Below are 11,246 nucleotides of genomic sequence, written 5' to 3' on the forward strand. Positions count from 1 at the left end.
GGCAGGCAGCACCTGTGTTTTGCTGCTATTATAAAATCACAGACCTTTGGAAGAGGAAGGCAGAGTGTGCTGGAGAAGAGAAACCTGCTCCAGAGCTGTCTGTCAGGTAAGGAGGGACACCCCTTCAGCAAGGGAGCGGGGGGACGCTAAGCTTCACCTGTCTCCCCCCATCCCACCGCTCCTTCTTTGGGCTGTTCGGTTTCCTTAGAATCATAGACTCATAGACTTTAAGGTCAGAAGGGACCATTATGATCGTCTAGTCTGACCTCCTGCACAACGCAGGCCTCAGAATCTCACCCACCCAGCCCTGTATCGAACCCCTGACCTGTGTCTGAGTTATTGAAGTCCTCAACTTGTGGTTTAAAGACTTCAAGGTGTAGAGAATCCTCCAGCAAGTGACCCATGCCCCACGCTACAGAGGAAGGCGAAACCCCCCCAGGGCCTCTGCCAATCTGCCCTGGAGGAAAATTCCTTCCCGACCCCAGATATGGCGATCAGCTAAACCCTGAGCATGTGGGCAAGACTCACCCGCCAGACACCCAGGAAAGAACTCTCTGTAGTAAGTCAGATCCCACCCCAGCTAACATCCCCTCACAGGCCATTGGGGGTATTTACTGTTTGCTAATCAAACCCAGGTGTTTGTTGTGGGCTCGGATTCAGCCCAGCTCTGCATTCGACTCCACAGAGCAGTAAAGGTTGGTTTGCCCAGCTGGGTTTCTCCTCTCTGGGACGCTTGGCTGGGGGCTTGGCTGGCAGGTGCCGGACGGGATGCAGTCTGGTTTTTTCAAGCAGGCTGAGACAAGGTGCTTTCACCTGTTCTAACTGAGGATGTTATAGGCACAGATTCTGTTCTCTGGTGGTAGCACTTCCACTGGGAGCAGTGCGAGCCCCGAGTGCTCATGTCACAACAGGATTTGGCTCCGAGGGCCAGATTGTCAAAAGGGAGCGACACCCCAGGTGCACAGTGGGAGCTGAGCGCCTTCAAAAAGCTGGGGGCCGAGCACGGGAACATCTGGGCCCAGCCGTGGGGGCCGAGCACAGGAACGTCTGGGCCCAGCCGTGGGGGCCGAGCACGGGAACGTCTGTGCTCAGCCGTGCATGTGGAGCACTGGAACATCTGGGCCCAGCCATGCATGTGGAGCACTGGAACATCTGGGCCAACCTGTGGGGGCCGAGCACGGGAACCTCTGGGCCCAGCCGTGCATGTGGAACACTGGAACATCTGGGCCCAGCCGTGCATGTGGAGCACTGGAACATCTGGGCCCAGCTGTGGGTGCTGAGCACTGGAACATCTGGAGACAAGACCTCAGCTGATGTGAATTGTCCTAGGTCCATGGACTCCAACTGAATTCTAACAATTTCCACATGTTGAGGAGGTGGCCTGAGCCCTTTTCCCCATAGTGTTAAATTGCTGAGGACCCTGTGGGGCTTGTGTGAAGGGGGCGCTGTTCTTCTTGCTGGACAATCACCCCGTTCGGCTTTGGGATCTGCTTCCCTTGAGGGTTATTATTGCGCATGCAAAGCTGGCGGAATGGTGATAGAACGAGGTGGAATTTTTTTTCCTGGTACATTTTCCATCCACCCTGGAGTCACTTTGAAGGCCCAATCTGCTCCCACTGGAGTCACTCAGCACCTGACTTCACTGGACTCAGGCTTGATCCTGACGTTTCTCCTGCAGGATTAGTGCAAGGGACGGGGAAGATGGGAACGCTGACGCAGATCAGGCTGGAGTCTGTTTTCCAGATGCCCTCACTGGCTGGATCCGTGAGTGGAGTTAATGAATTCCTGCTGCGTCTGTGCTTTCTAGCTCTGAACTCCTGGGCACCTGAGTGTTTTCGGGTACTTCCGTGTTCCAGAAGGGCTGAGGTTTGGCCGAGTGTGGGGCGTCAGGACCCAGGGTGGTTGTTTTCTCTCTGGTCTCAGGGGTGTGCTGCTGTTCTGAGATCTTGGCCCGTTTAGTCAGTGGCCATGGTCATGACATTTATTCCAACAGTTCACGTCATTCGGGAGATCCTGACCTTCGGGTTGTGTTTTCAGAGCCAGGGGCTGCACTAGACATGCCTTTGTAAGCGGGCGCCCTGCTAGTGGGGGGAAATAAAGCGACGACTCCAGAACATGGTCTGGTTGGTTCTGACTAATCCCTGACTTGGGCAATTGCGGCCCTGCAGAGCAGTAACGGCCCAGAAGGGCGGCTGATGTCACCGAGTCAATAAACTGGGCAGGGATAGCCTTTGCTTTTGCTATTAGATCAGCTGATAGTGTCTTAGGGATGTGGGTGGAAAAACCCAACCCCTGCGTCACTGGGGCACTGAAAACCAGGCTCACCAGGGAAGCGTGTGGACTCAGGCTCAGAGCTGTATTTCGGTGAGTTCAATGGGAGTTGGGCACCTAGGATCTTGGCCTGAGCGCCCGAGCGGCTGGTTTTTGTTCTGTAGGGTCGGAATGTGCAGAAGGCCAGATTCTTTCCAGGTGTAACCAGGAGACTCGCACGCATTTACACCCACTGAGAACTTGGCCCGGAATCTTTAGGGGTGGTTCAGGCCAGACCGCAGGAAGGGTAGAAAGTAAAGCTACACCGCTGAGTAAACCAGGAGTCTCATGTGTCTAACCCCCACCACACACTCCTCCCCTGCCACCGCGCTCCTTCCCTGCTGGGTTTCCCATCACTCCAGCTGCAGACAATGGCAACTTTGCCTGAGGCCAGCCTGCAGGATTAGACCTGAGTAGGACTAGGGAGATTCCTCAGTTGCTTTCCAAGTCATTGTGGTCTGGGCCCTGTCTCAATATCACTGGGGGAGGTGGGAGTGGGAGCTGGTTTTCACTTGGCTCTTCGGGGGAAGCCATCACAGCTCTACCCTGGCTGGGAGAGCACAGCAATAAACCTCAGGTGGCTGCCGTAATCTCTAGCACCCTCCCGCCAGTGGGGCTGCTGGCAGAGGTTGCTTCCACCGGCAGTTGACAGCAATGGGTGCTTTGCCATCAGACCATCACTTGCCACAGAAATATGCTATTGCTTGTTCCGGTATCCCTGTATAGCCCCCATTTGTGCCTGATGTAGAACAGAGGGAGGCTGGCCCAGTGGTTGTTAGCCTAGGACTCTGGTGACCTGGGTGCAAATCGTGACTCTGCCATGTCCGCCTGTGTGACCTTGGGCAAATCACTTATGATATCCGTGCCTCAGTTTCCCAGCTGTAAAAGGGAGATAATAGCACTTCCCTACTGCACAGGATTGTTTTGAGGGTGAATACCTTAAAGACAGGGCTGGACTCAGAGAGAGAGAGAGAGAGAGAGAGAGTGTGTGTGTGTTAAAAAAAAAAAAAAAAAAAAAGGACCAGGGCAACGTTAATGTAAAAACTGTGGGCCAGCTCCCACTCCAATTGACTCTAATGGAGCTATGCCAATTGATACCATATCTATAAAAACAGACTTACCAAGTGTCCTGGCCTGTGTTACTAATAGTACCTCAAACGGAGCGGGCGGGTGAGCCAGATTTTACTAGTGACATTGTTTGTGTCCTTTTTGCAGCTCAGACAAGGGACGTAACTAATCCGTTTCACGTGTGTCGATGGTCAGTTTCACCTTCTGACACCCCTGCCTCCCTTGCCTTGTTAGCCCGGCTGAAATGTTTGGGGTGTGAAAGTCTGCAGGGGAATTTTTTTGAAAGACTCAGGTCTTGCCAGTGAGGGCAAATTGGCAAATTTGATCTGAGACTTTTCCTTGGAGCAGGATGTGAATTTACCTGAAACATCTTCCAAAAGGTAGGTGGGGTGTGTGTGTGTGTGTGTGAGAGAGAGAGAGAGACTGACTGTACTCTGTGCTGTGTGTGTGTGTGTGTGTGAGAGAGAGCGACTCACTGTATAGCCTGCTGTGTTTTGTGTGTGCGTCTCTCTCTGTCTTTGGAGCTCAGGGGCTGAGGCTGCGAACGGTATTTTCTTATCCTCCCCTGTGCTTCATTCATAGGCTCCATTGCTGGCTCTCTCTCTCTCACACACGCAGCGGGACAGACGTGCTTGCGCACGTGTGCGCACACACACACATACACACACACACACACGTCATATGTGCATAAGACATAAAGATACCCAGTCACAAGCCCACTGGCGCGCCCTGCAGGCGAAGCGTTTGAGGGTGGGGCAGAGCCAGGGGGCAGATAACAGCATTACCAAAAATAGGAGCTGTGCCAGCCTTCTCGGGTGGTGGAGGTGCCCGGGCGAGAGAGAAACGGCGTCTTGTCCCTTTAAGCTGTTCTGGCATTAGGATGCCTTCCTTTTCTGTGCAGAAACCAATCATGTGATGCTGCAGAAACTTGGCCTGGACCCAAAGCTCAGTCCCAGGCCTCACGTGACCAACCTGTTTGAATGGGATCTGTTCACGGGCCGTGCCTGCTGCCACAGGCCTCCTGTGCCCTGAGCTCCCGGGGCTGGGTTGGCTCACAGCTGTGGGGAAATTGGACTCCGGGGCAGGCGCCCGCCCCGCTGCCTGTTTATGCTGCGGGTATTAATGGCACAGAGGCAGCTATTCAGACAGCAGATCACACCAGCTAACGCCACAGAACTTGGGTAGTTACCAGCAGAGGTTGGAAGCCAGCAAAACACAGAGAACAAATGTCTGACGCATGGTGCCGGTCTCGTGCAGCAGGAACCGCTTGGTTTGCAGGTGCCCCCCCTGCCAGCCAGGGCTGTGGTCCTTAGAATGGCAGGCTGGTCCGGGGGTGTTGATCTATTCCTGGCTCTGCCACAGACTTCCTGTGCAACCTTGGACCAGGCCCATCACCACCTCCTGCCTCAGTTTCCCCACCTGGCTATGAATAGCTTGCAGCGCTGATTGGAGATGGGATACAGGCACACAAAATGAGAGCCCCAAGCCGCAGGAGGGCACCATGTGGTTTTAATTGCATGGGGTGGCAAGGGCACTGACATGACCAGGGAAGAATTTAAACCGGGCATGATGCAGCCTGAGAAAAACCTTATTCCCCTGGCAATTTCCACTGAAGAGAGAGAGAGAGTGTGTGTGTGTGTGTCCCCGTCCCCCATGACCCCATCCTACACTCATGCCCCCGCTGGGCGTTTTGCCCGTGAAGGCTGAGCAGATTACAGGGTGATGGTTGGGCTGATCGCTTTTGCTTTGGGTTCTTGGGAGCTGAGTTGTGCCCAGCTTGGCTAAGAGAACCCAGAGTTCATGTTCCAAACTAGACACTGGCCAGGTGCCAGTTTCCGGCAGATGGGTGAACCTGGTCTGAATTAGCCGTCCTGTGGCTGCAGCCCAGAGACAGGTGAAACACAGTGGTTTAGGCTCAGGTTTTGCTTTGAGCTGGTGTATTTGAAAACTGCTGGAACTGTAGGCTGACATTTTAATTTGCACGGGGTTTCCTGGTCCGGCTTGCAAGCTAGGGAGTGCTGTAGCAAAGTGTGCAGGAGAGAAAGAAACAGCTTAAAGCAAGGCCGGGGCGAGTTGTGCATCACTGCCTTAAGGAGCAGCCTGCTTCGTCTCTCTCTGGATTTTGGTTCTGGTATGTGAGGGTTCTAGAGTCTAAGAACAGTGCAATGTTACCTTGCATCCAGCAACACTCCAGCAAGAGTGTTTTATGGTCTCTCTGACCTCTTGGGCTGTGTGCCATGTACATACCCCATTGGAACCTGAAACTTGGGAACAGTACTTGCCCAGCCCCATGTAGACTGGCCCTGCAGCGTGCTGACTCTGGACATTAATGCAGCAGTGTTTGGAGCTTTGTGCTCCGAGATGCTGGGCCTTTCCTTGCCCTGGTACATCAGGCGGCTCAGAATAAAGTTTGACAATGAACTGGGAGGGCGGGAGGAATGTAACCTTTGCTCTCTGTTTTCTCCAGAGCATCTGTCTCACCCTTGCCTTCGCATGCCTCTTACAGGTGGTTCCTGTGGAGGAAGCAGCCATGTCAACTCTATACCCATCCCTGGAGGACATGAAGGTGGATCAAACCTTGCAGGTAAGAGGCTGGGTTGTGGGTCCAGTTGACACCAAACTCGGCTGTTGGAGCAGCTTCTGCCAAGGCTCCAGTGTGGCCCCGTCCGTGTGGAGGGGCGGTGACGGTGCGCCCTGACGGCCTTGCGCCTAGTGATGCGCTATGTCCCTTTTCAAGCAAAGGCCTCGGACGCTGAGTGAGCAGGGTCCCCGCCTTGCCTGTGGTTTGGTTTCAGTGACCAGCTCAGCTTTGTCTCCCAGCGCCCTGCCCTGAGAACATGTCTCCCAGCCCATTACCCGGTGCTGAAAGGGAAGGCGTGGATTCGCTCCAGCCACTGACAGAGCGCAAGGACAATCCCAGCTCCCCAGGAGCTGGGGTGATAAAATGTGCCAACCCTGCCCGCTCTCCCTGCCCACTGCCGGCCCACCTAGTGAAGTCTGTCTTTTCTTCCCAGGCTCAGGCGAATGCAGCCGCCAGGGCTCTGGCTGGGGTTGCAGAGAAGTCAGAGCCAGCGACGGGTAAGTCCCAGCTGAGACTCGGCCTCTCGCCACGAGAGGCGGTTTTGAGGGACAGTCTTCTAGCCCAGGAGTGGTTCCGATAGCGGCTCAGGGTGCAGGGGACAGCACTTATTCCCCAGTGAACAAAGGGTTAATTTCAGCGGCACTCCTCTCTCAGGCCAGGCGCAGTGAGGAGGGGCTGTGAACTGGCTGCTTGGGGTGATGCAGGGGGGAGGGGACGTCTGGGGGAAGGCCAGATCTTTGCCCTGAGGCTATAGGACAGGGATGGCCAAACTTACTGACCTTCCGAGCCGCCTATGACAATGTTCAGCAGTTGGAGCACTGGGGTGCACCTGCCGGGGCTCAGAGCATCAGTCCCGCAGTGGGGTGCTGGGGCTAAGGGCTTCTGTCTTGCGGGGTCTTGGGGCTGCAGGACGTGGGTAATTGCTGTTCATCTCGAGGGAGGCACTCGAATCCTGTGGCAGGAGGACAGGGCCCCAGGGCTGCGAGCTCCCTGGCTGGCCCAGGCGGTGCCTGGTCAGCTTAGCTCTCTGAATGGACAATGTTCTTCTCTCGTCCCCCCTCAGCCCCACCTGTTCTGTATCCAAACCTCACGGAGCTTGGGGATTACATGGGGCTCTCGCTCTCCAGTGAAGAGGTCCAGAAGGACTTAGCACTGGTCCCAGCAAGTGGCAATGTAGGTATCGTTGTCTGTCCAGAGAATGTAACTGTGTCTGTCTGTCCCCCCGCTGGCACCACTCACGGCCTAGGCCCCAATAAGCCGTGTCCTCGTCCTCACCCCTGCCGGACACTGTACCGTCTCCTGGGAGGAGGGGACGGACCCCGGCAGAAGTCCCCTTCAAGAAGGAGTTGGTCTGGTGCCTGAGGAGTGGGCCTGGGAGAGCCAGTCTGAGTCTCACTTCCTGGCTGGCCTGTAGATGGCTCTCAGGGATTAAGCTGATGCCAAACTTTGGGCTGTCCCTCGTTTCTGGGGAATGTGGCGTTTCTGTGTCTCCTTCACCGCTTGGAATCCCGCCTTCCCACACAGCCCACAGCCCCGAGCCACTGGTTACTCCTGATGCCACCGGCTTTTGCTCCTGGCACCTTGCTGGGCCTTGCACTTGGCACCTGCAACATTCTGCAGCAGTTCTGGAGGAAAGATCTTTCCTGATCCCTGGCCCATGGCTGTGAGGTGCAAGGGGCTGGGGAGATGTGTAGGTGGGGTCCCCTCCCTCTTCTGCTGCCTGGCTCTGCTACCCGAGAGTCTCCCATCTCCCCCCACACCTCGCCCCCCCGCTGCCCACTCCAGTGATAGACACATGTGAGGGACCATCTTCTCCCCCACTCTCATTGCACCCCATGGACCATCTGCACTTGAGTTGGCTCAGATTGTTCACGTGCTGGTTGGATTCTCCAGCAGGCAGGGGCCCTGCTCCCTTCCTCCCAGGGTGTGCTGGTCGCCCCATTGACGGGAAACAACCTCGGGTTGCGCAGGGCAGAGATCAGGCCGGGCCTGCGGGAGCTCCACCTCTGCAAGGACGAGCGCGGGAAGACTGGGCTCCAGCTGAAAAGCATCGACCAGGTGGGTTCTGAGGCCAGTGTGTGCACCGCTCACCTTGGGTTCCCTGCGGTCCCATCAGGCCTGGCTCCTGAGTGCTGGGGCTGGGACCTCGGGGTTGGATAGAATAGTACAAGGAGAAGCTGGACCCCTTTGGGATAGTGATCGGTTTGGTCTGAGGATGCACTTTGCTGTGCTGTGACCGTGAGACGGGGTACCAAGAGTCAAACTCCCTGGAGCCAGCCTGGTGCCAGGGTCGCCCTGGCAGTGCCCTCTGTGGTCCTTTACCTCTGTCACAAACCCCCAGGTTGCAGCCCCAAATCCTTCCAGCTGAGGCCTGGCCAGCATCCCTTGCTGAGCTGCTCTGCAGTCAGCTGGAGGGGTCGCCGCTGAGCGATGCGCGCGCTGTCCCGGGCACAGGATGCCCGGTGCTGCCCATGTGACGGTCTGACTCCTTCTCCCGCAGGGGGTGTTTGTGCAGCTGGTTAAGGCCAACTCCCCAGCGTCCCTCGTCGGGCTGCGCTTCGGGGACCAGGTGCTGCAGATCAACGGGAAGGACTGCGCTGGCTGGAGCACGGACAAGGCCAACAGGGCCCTGAAAAAGGCTGCCCCGGAGAAAATCGTCGTGATCGTGCGAGACAGGTGAGTGGGGTGGGGGGCGCTCGGCCTGCATCCAGCTTCCTCAGCGGAGCGTCAGGTCCTGACTAACCACCCGTGTCCCGGTGCCTCCCCCCCAGGCCCTTCCAGCGCACGGTGACGATGCACAAGGACAGCACGGGGCACGTGGGGTTTGTCATCAAGAAGGGGAAGATCGTTTCTCTCACCAAAGGCAGCTCTGCAGCCCGGAACGGCCTCCTCATCAACCACTACATCTGTGAGCTGAACGGGCAGAATGTCATCGGCCTGAAGGTAAAGGCCGCCGGCGAGATGGGCTGGGAGGGGTGCGCGCGGGAGACTCCCGGAGACAGGCCCCTGGCCAGGAAAGGGACCAACTTGTGACCATCCCTCGCTCGGGGCCTGGTCCCACAGCAGGAGAATCCCGCCTCTCTGGGGGAGCCGTTGGAAACACGGGTTTGGGTGCCCTACAGTTGAAGATTTGTCTCTCTCTGGAGAAACAGGAACTGAGTGTTCTGAGACGCTGCCACTGTGGGTTACTGATGCCTCCTTGTTCATTGCTGCTGTTGACGTGTTTCCTGTGGCCATCAGTGTGATGCAGTCAGAGCAGCTGGGTACTGAGGAGTTTGAGGGGAAGATTTTTAGAGCCACCCAGCCCCTTTCAGTGGGACTAGGGTCCCGAACGCCCCCTTGTGGCTTTGAAAATCTCCCCCAGGTGGTTTCGTTGATTAAAAGAAAAAATTGTGGTTGGAGGCTGAAGGAAACTGATCTCTAGTTAAATGTACCAGAAATTAAATGATAAATTGGAGTCTTTTGCTGCAGCCAACACTCAGTGGCTGTTTTGGTCCCTCTTCCCAGGCCTTCCTTTTACTGGGGGACCAGCGTGCCCCAGCCTGGGGCTTGGTGGGGCGAAACAAAGTCTTTTTTCATGTCATTTAGTGAAGTTAACTGGTGTGTTGTCAGCCTGAATAAGGGCTGCTTTATGGGAGGTTTGTGGGAGGTCCCTGCAGCTGCCTCTAGGGGGTGAGTCTTTTGGTTTTAAAGGCTGCTGGGTTAAAAACGTTTTAAAAAAAATCAAGGCTGACTTTTTTTTTAATAGCTAGGTTTGCACAGCTGTCCATGCAAATAACCCCCTGTGCATGCATAACTCACCCCTAGCAGGGAACTGACGGGCCTACACTCTGGCCATGCTAGGTCCCCTTTGTGCTGCTGCAGGAGTGCACAACGGAGTGGCAGCTGTGCGTTCGCTCTGCCTGGGGGGGAGGAACGCTTGGCAGGTGCAGTATCTGGGGCTGTAATATCGTGTTTCTCAACTCTTCCCCCCTCAAGGACAAACAAATCCTGGATATCCTGGTTACAGCTGGTAACGCCGTCACCATCACCATCATCCCCACAGTGATCTACGAGCACATGGTCAAACGGTAGGGACACTGGCTTCCCACACACGTACAATGGCAAAGTGAGGCCTCCTGGCCCGGCGCGTCCCAGCTGGAGGCATCTGTGAGCTCTTCATAGAGTTCTGTTAGAATTCAGAGCCCTGGCTCCAGCCACGGCCGTGCCCTGGGGCTTTTATTACAGTGTAGGCTGCGCTGGTCCCTTTTGTGCACTGGGGATCAGCCTTCCCGACCCCGCAGGGAGGCTCTGAGCTGAAATGAACACGGTTGTGAAGTGGTGAGCGCTTTCAGCCACAGGTGCTAGACAAGGGTCAGGTTAATTACTGTAAATTGCTAACAAATTATGCCTTTCATAGGTGCCAAAAATCCCACACTGCCTCTGCATGGTGGTTAGCGCAACGGGGCCGCTGGCCGCCGCTGGACTCTGGCATCTTTCCCTTTTCAATTAAAAGGATCAAAAACCAAAAACCCCCGGCACCAACAGCGCTCCTGCGAAGTCCCACAGCTCCCTCAGCAGGGTTTTTGCAGGCCTGTTCCTCCACCTTCCTCTGTACCTTGCATGGTTAGTGTGGACGCCGTTCGAGGCAGGGACCATGTCATGTTCCTTTTCTGTACAGCACCTAGCGCACCCTGTACTACATACATTGGTTTACCTAGTACAGTTTTTTTGGTGCTGTTCTGGAAGAGTCCATTCCTGCCCTCCCCACCCCCCAAAAATGTCCCGTAAGTAGGCTCTGGGAGGAGGGGTGCTAGGTAAAGATACTGGGCAGATCCTTTGCAAAAACACTTCCTAACTGACCTTTTTTCCATCTACGAACTAGGCTGTCACCGGGGCAGATCAAGTCATCCATGGACCACTCGCTTCCTGATGCTTAAAGCCAGGCCCCTGGTCAGCGGGAGCTCAGAGAATCTTCCTTCCTCTTATTAAATGCAATATACCAAAGACTTTCCTACAATGCCTGGGAAAACAGGTGCATCTCTATGGGGGATATTCTAGAGCAAAGACCAACTCTTTCCTTTAATCTTTTATTCATTCACCCGGACAGCTTGAGACTTGTTTTGTCCATCCAATCGGCTGGTGTCCGAAGGAGCGTGGGGAGGTGGAGGTGGGTAGAGATGCGGGTGAACATACACAGAAGCGAGGTGAATGGTTCTGGGGGGCCTCCCTGGTGGAGGTCATGTGATGCAGCTCTTTCGAGACCCACACAAAGAGAGCTCTTTTAATAAACTAAATTAAAGCTGTT

At 55.5% G+C, this 11,246-nt stretch overlaps 1 protein-coding gene across 6 annotated transcripts; it reads left to right on the forward strand.

Moving 5' to 3' along the window:
* Positions 1 to 11,246, forward strand: SDCBP2 (syndecan binding protein 2). 6 transcript variants are annotated; one of them, XM_065566310.1, is made up of 10 exons: positions 44 to 106; positions 3,526 to 3,758; positions 5,885 to 5,962; positions 6,393 to 6,456; positions 7,023 to 7,132; positions 7,853 to 8,017; positions 8,460 to 8,635; positions 8,731 to 8,902; positions 9,938 to 10,029; positions 10,824 to 11,246. In XM_065566310.1, exons 3-10 carry the CDS (start codon positions 5,909 to 5,911, stop codon positions 10,876 to 10,878), a joined length of 888 nt encoding a protein of 295 aa, XP_065422382.1. In that variant the 5' UTR covers positions 44 to 106; positions 3,526 to 3,758; positions 5,885 to 5,908; the 3' UTR covers positions 10,879 to 11,246. The 6 variants fall into 6 exon arrangements, with proteins under 6 accessions (XP_065422381.1, XP_023964696.2, XP_023964698.2 ...); XM_065566309.1 differs by lacking the exon at positions 3,526 to 3,758 and having other exon boundaries at positions 1 to 106; positions 7,856 to 8,017; XM_024108928.3 differs by lacking the exon at positions 3,526 to 3,758 and having other exon boundaries at positions 4 to 106.

This window comes from Chrysemys picta, chromosome 13, assembly GCF_011386835.1.
Source record: "Chrysemys picta bellii isolate R12L10 chromosome 13, ASM1138683v2, whole genome shotgun sequence".
Lineage (NCBI taxonomy): Eukaryota > Metazoa > Chordata > Testudines > Emydidae > Chrysemys > Chrysemys picta.